Raw genomic sequence first — 12,376 nt, forward strand, 5'->3', positions numbered from 1 at the left:
TCACGAGTCGAGTTTTAAAAGCATGAAACTAGGGAAACATTTTATATTTTTAATTTAAGGCAATTATGTGTATGTGTATATACGAAATGTACATTTTCGGAATTAACTGGATTGAGATTTCATGGTTTAAATCCAGTTAATTCCCAATATCTCTTCCCAGAACCGATTCGACTCGATTTTTGTGTTCGTTCTGCTGCCACTTGACTTTTATTGTGTTGTGTTTGATCTCTGTCTTATTATTTCGCCGAATGAACTAACTTCTTGCCATTTTGCGTTTCGTTACTTATCAATCAAAGCAAAAGCACAGCCTCAAAAATAACCACATCTATTATTATAACCACACAGTACAGCTTTTTATTCGTTTTCTTTGCTTTTTGTTGTAATAAAAAAAAATATATACTATATTGCAAAGCCAATACTCACATACAGAAATACATAAACAAACCGAAATCCTCAAGTGAAATTGCTCCTTATATGAAATCTATATATATAAAACGTTATTTCTATTTTTCTTGTACTTTTTTTGCTGCCTTGGCAACGAATGAATGAATATTAACGATACTACAAAAATAATAATTGCAAAAAACCATATAAAATTTTGCGTACGCTTGATCAATGTATACATATTTTCGATATCGATGAAATACATTTCCACGGGTTCATTTGCCGCATTTTGGGTGCATACTGTTAAATATTTCATCCATCATGATTATGTATAAACCATAGGGCGAAAAGTCGCCCGGTCATAGAGCCATCGCAATGGGCGTTTATCCCATACACAATCTGAAAAGTCAAGCTTGTAAGAACGAAGATGTAAGTGAAAGTCAAAGTCCACTCCACTCCAATAAAAAGCCAATCAACAACAATCCCCACTGAGATATCCACACAACACACACTTTTAATCGTACTATAAGTATATATACCTCCAATATCTATGGAAGCTTTTGGCTCACGTTATGATTCCACATACCATTCAATCCACAAAAACTGCATGAAGTGCCAGAAATCGTTTTCAGTCTGATAAAAATTAGTTGAATGATTCAGTTTTTTGATTTTTGTTTGGTTTTAGCAATGATTTGCCAGTTTTTAACAAAAAAAATATTTTGTTTAGCCAGTTTTAAAGTAGAGTTGGCCTATCTTAAGTTTTAATTAAGTTTTATTAATTTTAACAACCTTCATAGGGCATAAACAGTCCTGATTGTAACCGAAAAACTCCAAGAGCGGGTTCCAAGATAATAATTTATTGATGTTATGCCAGATATTTTAGAACAGAGAGCATAGGATAGCCAGTTAGCACAACTGTATCTACGGAACGGTGTAGTTATAAGTGGTTTTCATGTGCCCCCCAGACCTCATCCGCCATATTGCATATAATTTTTGCTATATATCCATCTATATCTTTTCATAGCATTTTGGTTTGCCGGGCACAAAGAATTTCATAAAAACCTGGACGGATAGACAATTTGTAAGCATTGCATTGCATATTGAAAACCCTCCAACCTGTTTTCCCCATTCTATTCCATTGCCATTACCATCCATTCCAAAAACTCCATTAAAAAATTGAATGCAATTCCTTGAAATTCCCATCCAAAATTTATGAAAAACCGTTTTCCATACCGTGCCGTCTTAGAAAATATTTGGACAAGTCTTTATCTGTGTAATAGTGTCATTGTCCTGTCGTCATTTAATGTTAGAATTTGGCAGTTCATCTGAGAATTGGAAGAGCTGCGTAAAAAAAAGTAATTTATAAATCACCTTACAGTTTGAGATGCGCTGCTGCCGCCGCGCCGCCGCCGCCGCTGCTGCTTACAGTTTGATATGAACTGCGCCGTAGTTTACTATGTAGTTTTTAGCCCTCTTCGAGAGTTGTTGCCTCGTATATGTTACTTAACCCTGGCTTTTAGTTGTTACTCGTTAATTTTTTTGGCCTTTAAGTTCATGTTCTTTCACTCAACTTTACCCACGCCAACGTATTTTGTTTCTGTCATTGGCTAATTGCTACCCCTTTCAATACGTTACTCGTAGTTGTAGCCCAGTTAAAGCCTGCAATCCGGTTAAGAGAAGCGTTGCTAACAAAACTCCCCTTCGTCTTCCCATAGCTGTTCACGCTGTGGTCCTGGCTGCCCGTGCGGATAACAATGTACCAACCGGTGCTGCTATACACCACTGAGGAGCACGGCTGCTCGCTGACCACGTTCTACGTCCGGGTGGAGCAGCACGAGCCCACGCTGCTCATGATCAAGACGTGCAATAATGAGGTGAGTTATTGGGTAAAAATGCATTTAAGGGGTAATGAATCGAGAGGTATTTCGAGGTCAGATGGGTCAGGATAGCATTGGGGTTCAGATTTCGCCCAAAGAGATTTCTGTTATATTGTAATAATCAATGATCCTTTCTTTTAGGTATTCGGGGCCTACTGTTCCTCGCGCTGGTTTGAAAGGAATGTTAAGGATGACAAGGGCCAGCGACAGGCCTACTTTGGCACCGGCGAAACCTTTTTGTTCTCCCTATATCCAGAGCGAGCCAAGTACCCATGGGTTGGCATTGAGGGCGACAAGGATCTGGGACACAGTTCCGAGCTGTTTATGGCGGCCGACTCAAAGATGATCACCATTGGTGGCGGGTAAGTTGTGCAAATGTCCATAATAACCGCTTATTAACTAACGAAATGCTCACTTTTTTCGCCTATAGGGAGGGCCAGGCCATCTGGATGGACGAGAACATACGCTTTGGCAAGACGGACAGCTGCAAGACCTTCAACAATCCGCCGCTGTGTCCGTCGGGCGACTTCGAGATCCGGGTGCTGGAGGTCTACGGCTTCGTGGGCATCTAAGAGAACCTCTCCTCAGTCTGACCGATATTGCCCGCCGATGATCAAGTGCTCAGCAAAACCTGCTCGACCTTCCCCCCGCGTTTCCTACACCCACTCAAACACCTTCAGATTGCTTTCGCTTCCGCCCATTATTGGCGGACGCCGATAAAACCAAGATGAGAAAATGTGTAAACATTTATAAAAACCTATTTATAAATATGTATCGAAAGTGGCCAAGCAGCAGCAAATGCCGCCGTTGTCGTGTTAATGTTAAATGTTAATGAAAAAAAAGAAATGCAAAACTAAAACAAATTATATATTATATAATGGAAATACTCTGTGAGTTCAAGTTTCAAAACGCAAAGCTTTGAAATTACAATACCCTAGTTGTTATAACCCCTATACATGATATCTTTACAAGCATATACATAAAGAATTATTATAAAGTGTATATCTAAATGTAAAACGTATTTCTATAGCCATGAACCGCAGCAAAGAAAAAATATTCCTTAAAAATTGAAAGCAGAAAACAACACCAGAAAACTTGGGCTGCAAACTTCATTATTGTTTACTAGCGTTATTATTTCATTTAGTTTATAAATTATGTATTTTTTCTTTCTGTAAACCAAATTTACTGACTTGACTGAATTCGTTATTAATGTTATTAATATTATTATTGCTATGTGTATAGAAAGTGTAACTTGTAAATTGCATTGAAAACAACCGAATGTTTATGAAAGTTGTCCCCCATTTGGTCGCAAAATATATAGATAAAGCAAAACCAAACCTCTTTCGATTAGTGCTGCTGCTGCCGCCAATGATATGCTCAGATACTACAGATATATATACCATAGTTTATATAGCCCCCAATTTGATAAATATAAAGCTAAGGCCCTTAGGCAGCGGAATTTGTAGTCATTTCAAAGTGCAAAAAGAGTAAAAAGAAATAGCAGGCAGTGGAAAGCTCTCACCCGTGTGCAATTGATCTCAAAACGAAAAACGAAAACGGAAAACAAAGAAATGTATTACAAGTTGAAGGCTACATAAGTAGCCATAAACAAAAACGGAGAACAATCAATAATTATTTTAAGATTCCATTCCATTTTCAATACCAACGAAATTCTTTGCTCACCTCCACCCAAAAACTGCACGTACACAAAATTTTTGCACATTTTTCTAGTCAATTTTTATGTTTAACAAAAAGAACATGGTGTGTTTCCTCCCATTTCCCTCGAACTTAATACCCATTTGCCTTTGAGTAACTGCAGATTCCGCTGTTTTATTGATCGTTGCACTACTAAAGCGAATTGTTACAATTTAATGAATAAACCACAACGAAAATTGAGGAGTAGGGACAGTAGTGTCCATAGATTGCAGTGTATGACAGGCAACACTCCACAACCATAGCATTGCGGAGCTGGTACTCCACAAATCCCAAACCGACTTACGGTACCCAAAAAAAATTGAACCCTTCCCTCAAAACCCAAGTCACCTGCAATCTATAGGCTAGAAAGAGCAGCAGTGGAAAAGCAAACTAAATATGAATAGTTTTTAGGTTTTAAACAAACTCTCTGTGTTGTTGTTACTATGATTCAATGTATATGTGTACGCAGCATTAAATAACCGAACTCTTCATTATATACCCAACTACAAATAGTTGAACAAGTTGAACCATACAAGCTAAAAATATGAAAAAAGCAAATCTGTTTGTTATTTGTTTCTGAGTGTGAATCATGTTGAAACAATAAGTTTTACTATATTTGGTTGACTAATTCTTATACGCGGATGATATGAATTGTTGATAGTGCTTAAGTCGGGACGCGCTTGGCAGCTGTCCTCGATGGATTCTCTGAGATTTCTCGGGACATTGCCAATATGGACAGTATTTGGTAAAGCATAACAAACAATCTTTTGTACATAAATTGTTTTCTATCTGAATTGTTCTCAATGTGTAGTTTATATACAATATCTTGATAAATATCCATATATTTATATTTGAGTGTTATTTATGTGTAGCCCAGAAACTGACATAACTATAATCCGCAGCTAGAACCCAGAAATATTGATAAACCAAGGTGTTATCCATATACCCACATACAATAATTTATACAATAAACTGGATATATATATGAAAATCTAGATGTGTTTGACGATCAACAAATGTATTGATTAAAAATTGAAACAGCGATTGTGTGTATCGATTTTGAAATGTTATTTTTTATTTATTTTATGCATATTTTGTAATTTATAAATCCTAATTACAGTAAACACATACACATACTTGCATACACACACGCAGATAAAGTAGGAGACGAGTAAATTTTATTCAATAAATTATATTAAATCAAACAAGAATAATTATATTATAAAAAGATATATGTATGTTAAATCATTTTAGTGGATGTATAAAAACAATGGAAACAAAAATCAAATAAAATGAAAATTTAAAAAAAAACAGCCAAGTGAATTATTTGTGGTCTTGCCGTCAAATTCGAGCTCATCTCTCTTTAAAACTTCAACAAAACTACTTTGACTTTTAAAGACAGATACTAAAGATGGTTTTAGTTAGAAAAGTTAAACTGCTAGTGGTTCTGTTTGAATGGTGGTCATAAGGATACATTAATATTTTTCACAATACTGGAGTATATGCTGGGTAATAGGATACATTGATGAATGGTCGCCTTTCTATGCGCTTCTCATTTTTCTTAGTTGGTAAATAGGAAAAGCAGACCAAGTGCTATAAAGACATTTGCCAATGATAGTGCGATTGTCCCTGGTGCTGCATTGCACAGATCCGTTTCGCAGAGCGTACATCCCAGGAAATTCATAAATGGCACAACAGGATCCGGTCCGTCATCGCAATTAAGGCTTATCGGGGAGGAGTCGCCGAAGTAGCAGGAGCGCCTCACAAAGCGGGTATCTCCAGGCGCTGCCAAGAAATCAGCGATTGGTTTAGGGCTTCTCTTAACCTATTTTCCTGAATTTATATACTCACTTCCCTCAAAGTACTTGGTAAGGCAGGTGGCCTCCACTCCTAGGGTTCGCATGTTCGCCATCTCATCGCAATCCGTCGTGGATATGTCATCGCCAGCGAATTGCTCCCCACACCCTGGATTATTGACGGAATCACATTCGTAGCAGGTAATGGCCCGAGCTGATGACGACATGCGTAAATATGTGTGTCAACGCGGGCACACAGAAAAGAAAACAATGGATCGAAATTGTATTCAAAATGTGCTCATCTTTGTATACATTTTGTATGCAAATATTACCTTGTCATTTAATGATCTTTATTTTTAATGTGGAAAAAAAGCTTAGTATTTTTTGACATTCCAGACAGCTTTTAATATGAATTCTTTTTTTAATTTAATTAAGTTCCGATGTTCCATTTTTTTTAAATAATTTAAAAAAACATGCCTATTATAAACTATTGATTGAGTTAGAGTTAGAAAAATATTTTTATGACATTAAAGTGTTTTGTAGGAAAATGTACGAGTATAGTTTTACCTAATTTAATTAGTAGAGCATTACTTTAATTAGAATTGTTTCGGATGAGGGACTGAGTACAGAATTCAATTTAAAACAATTTTTTAAAATAGAAAATGGAACTCAGATTTATTGTTCTGTATCTTCGAGGGAAACGTGTTTTTTGGAACATTAAAAAATATGAGGATGGGATGTGTTGAGGGCGAGAAGCTCACCTGAGCTGGCCAGCGTGACGAGTAGAAAGAGCGAGGCAAGCAGCGCCATCGTACCGCCCCCGAAAACAGTTGATCCCACTGTCCGGCGGTCGCGGTGAGTCAATAGCTATAGCTATAGCGATGCCGATACGTGCGCGAATACAGATGTTGTCTTCTCAGCTGCCGGACCGATTTTAATCACATGATAGACCCACTATATAGTCGCGAACCGCCGACCACCGACCACCGACTCGTAGCGTTGCACACACGCGACTGAACTGAACTGAGCTAAACTGAATGAGCGAACAATCGCATTAAGAATGTGAATTTGATTTTCCTAACAGATTTTCACTTCTCCCCCGTAGGCATTTTTCTGGCCAACGCGTGTTGACATTGTGCCCTGCCCTTTCCCACCCGCCTCCATTGTCGATCCATTTGTTTCAGGCAAAAGTTCATTAGTGGCATTTGAACAAATAAACAATTTCGGCATTCTGTGTAAAATTATTTTTTATTAGTTTGCATTTGGATCGTTCGAACTTTGTTTGCCAGCTTTTTGGCTCATTTTTGCTGGTGTTGCTCATACGCCCTGTTTACCGTTGATTGACCATTAATACAGTGGGAAAGATTTGGCTTTTTTGTGTGTTGGGTGCTAAATATGTGGGCTTTGGTAATTGATAGTTTTGGGCCTGGGAAATACATCTAAATTGGACTAGGTTTTACTTAAGTTATTGTGCCTTTTAATGTGCATTTTATGCCCCAAATTTTAGCTGCGTCTACGTATCAGTTCATAGTAGTTGAGGTGCCAAGAGAAACAAGACCAGACTGCCGAATATTTTCCATTTATCCACTGGTCCTACCGCTCCATTGCAGTAGTTCTCGCTGTCGCACACATAACAACTGCTATTCTGCACCGCCGTCAGTGTGGGATCCATTTTGCAACCCACATCGGTGGCATTTACATCGCCAAAATAGCAGCCTCTAACGATCTTACGTACGCCATTTTCTGCGAAAACAAAACATTTAGTTAGTCTACTTTCAGGCTGATTTCCCATAAACAAACATATCCTATATGCTCGTGTTTTAATGGTTTATACATTATGTCCAAAATATCAAGAGATTGCTGCGAAGTCTATGAAAAATTCGCATAAACAAACATATCTTATATGCTCATGCTTTAATGGGCTTATACGTATTGTACAAAAGATCAAGAGATTGCTGCGAAGTTTATGAAAATTTAAGGTCACAGCTGTCTGTCTGAGCAGCAGCAATACAAATGTGTCATTTCTTTGGGTAATTAATAATTTTATTTGTTTTGATTTACGTCACATGCCATGTGGAGCAGTTTTGGAATACAACCAATTGGAGACTTAAATTCTTTTTTATGGAAACAAGTTTTTAAGAAGATGCATTTGTTTGTTTTTTTTCGGTTATTGAACCGTTCTCTGTTAATATTAAGCATTAATATTGATTTAAGACTTTACTTAAGCACCTTTAAAAGTATTTTTGTTTAAATGTTTTAATAATCTTGTTATACAATTTCTCTTAGCTTAAAGTGCAAGGAAAATGTCATAAATCATTTCAAACTGCCACTTGCCTCACATTACTATAAAAACAACTAAAAATTGTTTGTATTGGTTTTAGAAATGAAAACACCAAAGAATATTTCAAAGGTTTCGTCATTCGTTATGATTGATTTGATTGCAACTACCATATTTAAGTATAATATTAAGTTATTGTTATAATAAGTTTTAGTATTAGGTATTCTCCATAAAACTTACCTTTGAATATCCGTTTTAAACAGGCCGTCGCATTCACGGTGAGCAGATCGGTCTCCAAAAACCGCGGCGGGGCCATGAAGGCGCAGTCGAATTTGAAATAGTTCTCTACTTCGAAATCCTCGGCACAACTCGCGTCGTAGACGGATTCGCAGGCGAAACACTTGATGGCGTAAGCTAATGGCATTGGGGAGATGAAACGACCAGAGATGAGTCTTATTTATGGCAGAAATGAGATCAGATGGGGGACAGCCGATTCGTCGGCAAACACTAAACACAAAGATACAAAATCGAAAGGCAAATCCAAAACAAACCTGTATCCAGCAGCGCTATGAGCGCGCCAAACAAAAGTAAATATTGCCGCATTGTTGATGAGAAGAAAATAGTTCCGCTACCTTTCTTTGGAATTTGGGTTTTTTTTTGTGTTTGGAATATGTTTTATTTGACCGTTTTATGGAAAACAATTCAAGTAGCAGTCTTATTTATAACTCTGCTCAACGCAATTGAAACGATCCGCACAAGATTTAAATATTAAACACATGCATATCCATTGAATATAATATATGTATATGCAATTTAAAGAAATGTATGATGTATATTTTCTTTTCCTCTAAATGACTTTTACATATTTTGTTAGCTGTTGGTACGTAAGGAAATTAAATGTAAACACGCGTTGCCAATTTTGCCTGGGTTTTTTTATTTTGATTTTCCCCGATTTCCCGGCTAAATTCTTGGAGCCGTCTGACAGTCGACGTCCGCACACGAAATCGAACTAAAAGAATGCCAAAAGCATTTTCCAAATTCAACTCCTTGCTTTTTTCTCTTTTTTTTCGCTCGAAGCTCTCTTTTTTTTTTTGTGAGGGAAACACTTTATGTCCATTTCGCTTGGCGTCATCGCTCAGCGCTTTAATTTGTCTAATTTTAATGAACATTTTGTGTTCTACTCATCAGCCGAGTGGAGATTTGACGCTGAATTTATAGCGCACATGTGGGAGGTGGCAGGGGAAAAACTGGGAGTGTATGGTCAAGACCCGAGGAAAATCACAGAGAGAACTTTTCCGGCTGTTCTATAAACGTCGGCCAAGAGAGTTCCAAAAGGTAAGCGAAAAGAGAAAAGTAGAAAGCCACATTGTGGGTGAGGAAACGGGTAAAAGTGTGGCCAGGCACGCATGGATTTCCCCTTTCTCCAACTCCCCAAAGTATCAATAAAAAATCGCCAGTTAATTGAATCAATACCAATAAAATGCCTATTAACTTAAATGAGAATTTCAAATAAATAACGTGATTTTTATTGTGGACAAAAAAAGGTGTATAACATTTAAAAGTGACTTAAGCGCTTGTGGGCTTTTTAAAAGCAGATTCGATATGGTTGCTATCGGCGGCACTACTGAAGAATACTACTAATTTAGGCCAATAGACGAGCCAGCCCGAAGAAGAGTAGGATAACTCCGGCAATGGGAGCCATAGAGGAGGATCCGTTGCACTCGTTCTCGGTGCAGACCTCGCAGCTCAGCAGCTTGTTGGTCGTCAGGCTGACATCGGTCTGACATCCGGTCTGTTTGTTGTTGAGGTCACCAAAGTAGCAGCTCCTCACGATCTGGGGGTTACCAGGAACTGCAAAATATAGATTAAGCATTATATTCAGAACACATTTGCGAATCTTTACGAAACCATATTATGTTTGAGATTCTATAATCGTTCTAATATGTCTTAATGGAAAAATACACTGATGAAAAATGGAATAGTAAAGATAAATATTTACAATTTTGAAATCAAATATTGTTTGAGATTCTAAAATCGTTTTAAAATTTTTTAAAGGAAATATTCACTGACAAGAAGTGGAGTAGCAAAGATAAGTATCTGCATTTTGAAATCAAATTTTGTTTACATATTTGAACAAAATACAAAAGCAATGTTCAATTCAAATCATAACAAGCTGCGAGATTTTTTATGAAAATATTTAAATAAAGTTAGAAAATATTAGTTAAGTAATTGATGTAATTTTAATATATTTAAATTAACTACAATAGTTAAATTAAATATTTTTATCAAAATTAAAAATTGCAATTAATGAAAAACATAACAAAACATAAATAAATTAAATATAAAATCCTTGGATTTACTAGGATTTTTTTTATCAGTGTACCTTGGCTCATCATCATTTTCGTATGTTATATTGGGCAATTTAAATCTTTAATTACCATATAAGACTGCATACTAATGCGTACGTGAATAAAAATGTATGGTAGTGACCATTCAAAATTCTAATTTTGAGCTTTCAATTTTGTACGTGTTTGGACTCTTAATTATATTTGTAGTCTTCCCTTCATTTCTTATATATAAAAACATTTGCATTGCTTGATCTTTGGCTGATTAATATCCAAAAAAATGTATATCTGGTCAAACCTTGAATATTTTTTGTGTAAAACAAAAACTGAAATAAGCATTGGTAATAAAAATGATTCCTTTAAAGTCAAAATGTATGTTACCACTTTTCAGACAAAAGAAAAAGTTCGAAAATAACAACCGAATATTAGTAATATTTTTATATAATATATTATATATTATATATAATAATTTTATCATTTAAGAAAAAATAAAATAAAAAATTATATGAGCTTTAGAGATCTTTTATTATCCCTCCTTATGTTAATTAAATACTAAACTATCTTTGTAGAACGATGAGCTTTAGAGATCTCTTTTTATTCTCTTTATGTTAATTAAATACTAAGCAATCTTTGTAGTAACACGAAGGTGTCATTGAATGTGTCAGCAAATACTAGTATATCTGTGACTAATTTGTATTCTGACTGTGGTCCCAATTGACCGACAATCAATTATAGCTGCCACTCCCTTCACTAAATAAAATACGAATTAGACATAGACGATTCTTAATGAAATTAATGAACAATTGCCTGAAATGATGTTGCGGTCACCGAGCATAAATACTCCTCAGAAGTATACGTGAAATCACTCGAAAATAAACTGGTTGTAATTATTCAGAAAGCAATATAGACCCAAGAGAATATTTATGCCTGACAATCGCTATGCAATCAAGCAAATTGTCTGAAAACATTGAAAAAATAACTCAAATAGGTACTTTAGTATTAACATCTACAGTTAATGATGCATTTTTAATGAAGGGAACATATTGCTAAGGGACTGGGACTAATCTCCGTTGGGTTAAATGCACACACTTTATCATTAAAGTATGGTTTATAAAGAATGCTGGAAAATTGAGGCTATAGATTATAATATGAATATTTCACTGATAGTTTGGAAAGGAAAAACAAGCAGATGACTCTTATCTGTAGCCCCTCTGTATAGACATTCGGGTTCTATATGAGTGTACATCATGCGTTGTTTCTATTATAATCTTCATGCTTTACATATTTAACTGGAAGGCATCCAATAAAGACTCATAGATCTTGAGCGTTTCTAAATATATATCGGTCTTTTGATCTTATACCATAAGCGAACTTGCTTTTCTTTATAAATATAAATGATATAGTCCTATAATAGTTGTCTAGTTGTCACCTTTAAATTATTATAACCCCTATAGATCGACTATTAATTAAGCTCTGGTATGTGGCAAACCCTGCCTTAAAACCGTAGCCCCAATTAATTTATCACTTTAAACTGTCTATGTGTGGGCAATCGATAAGATGAGATCATGGTTATTACAAGCGATCCCAATGGCCGTACTTACTTTCGATTGTCTGCTTCATGCAACCGGTTGCATTTCGAACTGGGAAAAAGTTTTGAAGGAATCGTGGAGGCGCCGTCCTGGAACAATCCAAAACCAGATCAGCATCGGACTTTATATCCTTTCCACACTTGGGATTCGTCAAGGAATCGCACTGATAACACTTAATGGCATAACCTGTAATTCCACAGATTTTTAAATTAATTCGATAATGAAATTTCATGTATTTTCATACCCGTGCAGGCCAAAGTGGCCAAGACGGTGAAAGCCAAGATCAGTTTTACATTTGACACCATTTTTAGGTTGGAAATTTATTTTGTCGGCTATTTCTTGAACAAAACTTGACTGCACGGCGTCTGGCAAGCGTTTGTGAGCCATATCTCAGCGTTCAGTCCATTGTCCA

General features: G+C 36.2%; 4 protein-coding genes across 12 annotated transcripts in view; 1 reads left to right on the top strand and 3 right to left on the bottom strand.

The window, feature by feature from the left end:
• sky (GTPase-activating protein skywalker) overlaps positions 1 to 5,267 on the top strand; it is a 43,273-nt gene extending 38,006 nt beyond the window's left edge. For 4 of the 9 annotated variants that reach the window (XM_070995307.1, XM_017084504.4, XM_065868875.2 and 1 more), the window contains 3 exons: positions 2,100 to 2,258; positions 2,403 to 2,623; positions 2,692 to 5,267. In XM_070995307.1, the coding sequence (XP_070851408.1) occupies positions 2,100 to 2,258; positions 2,403 to 2,623; positions 2,692 to 2,833 (522 nt within the window). In that variant the 3' untranslated portion in view covers positions 2,834 to 5,267. Of the gene's footprint in view, positions 1 to 726; positions 814 to 1,408; positions 1,466 to 2,099; positions 2,259 to 2,402; positions 2,624 to 2,691 lie in introns of all 9 variants that reach the window. The other 5 variants (XM_017084465.4, XM_070995305.1, XM_017084480.4 and 2 more) reach the window with 3 other exon arrangements.
• Positions 5,113 to 6,781, bottom strand: LOC108017471 (UPAR/Ly6 domain-containing protein bero). Its single transcript, XM_017084517.4, has 3 exons — positions 6,514 to 6,781; positions 5,808 to 5,966; positions 5,113 to 5,741 (listed from the first exon to the last, which is right to left on the bottom strand). The coding sequence occupies exons 1-3, from the start codon at positions 6,560 to 6,562 to the stop codon at positions 5,518 to 5,520; spliced, it is 432 nt and encodes a 143-aa protein (XP_016940006.2). The 5' UTR covers positions 6,563 to 6,781; the 3' UTR covers positions 5,113 to 5,517.
• A 200-nt stretch (positions 6,782 to 6,981) lies between these two features.
• LOC108009985 (UPAR/Ly6 domain-containing protein CG9338) lies at positions 6,982 to 9,043 on the bottom strand. Its single transcript, XM_017074763.4, has 3 exons — positions 8,582 to 9,043; positions 8,271 to 8,444; positions 6,982 to 7,495 (listed from the first exon to the last, which is right to left on the bottom strand). The coding sequence occupies exons 1-3, from the start codon at positions 8,631 to 8,633 to the stop codon at positions 7,278 to 7,280; spliced, it is 444 nt and encodes a 147-aa protein (XP_016930252.2). The 5' UTR covers positions 8,634 to 9,043; the 3' UTR covers positions 6,982 to 7,277.
• Positions 9,044 to 9,533: 490 nt separating this feature from the next.
• On the bottom strand, positions 9,534 to 12,376 carry LOC108008250 (UPAR/Ly6 domain-containing protein CG9338). The gene is made up of 3 exons (XM_017072044.4): positions 12,209 to 12,376; positions 11,977 to 12,150; positions 9,534 to 9,881 (listed from the first exon to the last, which is right to left on the bottom strand). The coding sequence occupies exons 1-3, from the start codon at positions 12,267 to 12,269 to the stop codon at positions 9,673 to 9,675; spliced, it is 444 nt and encodes a 147-aa protein (XP_016927533.1). The 5' UTR covers positions 12,270 to 12,376; the 3' UTR covers positions 9,534 to 9,672.

The sequence above is a fragment of the Drosophila suzukii genome, chromosome 2L (genome assembly GCF_043229965.1).
Source record: "Drosophila suzukii chromosome 2L, CBGP_Dsuzu_IsoJpt1.0, whole genome shotgun sequence".
Taxonomy (NCBI): domain Eukaryota; kingdom Metazoa; phylum Arthropoda; class Insecta; order Diptera; family Drosophilidae; genus Drosophila; species Drosophila suzukii.

Coding starts and splice junctions, on each gene's coding strand:
- LOC108017471 (XM_017084517.4), bottom strand. CDS start 6,562: ATGGCGCTGCTTGCCTCGCTCTTTCTACTCGTCACGCTGGCCAGCTCA. Junction 5,967..6,513: donor CGTCACGCTGGCCAGCTCAG/GTGAGCTTCTCG, acceptor TGTCGTCATCAG/CTCGGGCCATTACCTGCTAC. Junction 5,742..5,807: donor TACCAAGTACTTTGAGGGAA/GTGAGTATATAA, acceptor ATTTCTTGGCAG/CGCCTGGAGATACCCGCTTT.
- LOC108009985 (XM_017074763.4), bottom strand. CDS start 8,633: ATGCGGCAATATTTACTTTTGTTTGGCGCGCTCATAGCGCTGCTGGAT. Junction 8,445..8,581: donor CATAGCGCTGCTGGATACAG/GTTTGTTTTGGA, acceptor CAATGCCATTAG/CTTACGCCATCAAGTGTTTC. Junction 7,496..8,270: donor TTTAAAACGGATATTCAAAG/GTAAGTTTTATG, acceptor TTGTTTTCGCAG/AAAATGGCGTACGTAAGATC.
- LOC108008250 (XM_017072044.4), bottom strand. CDS start 12,269: ATGGTGTCAAATGTAAAACTGATCTTGGCTTTCACCGTCTTGGCCACT. Junction 12,151..12,208: donor GGCCACTTTGGCCTGCACGG/GTATGAAAATAC, acceptor GTGGAATTACAG/GTTATGCCATTAAGTGTTAT. Junction 9,882..11,976: donor CATGAAGCAGACAATCGAAA/GTAAGTACGGCC, acceptor TATATTTTGCAG/TTCCTGGTAACCCCCAGATC.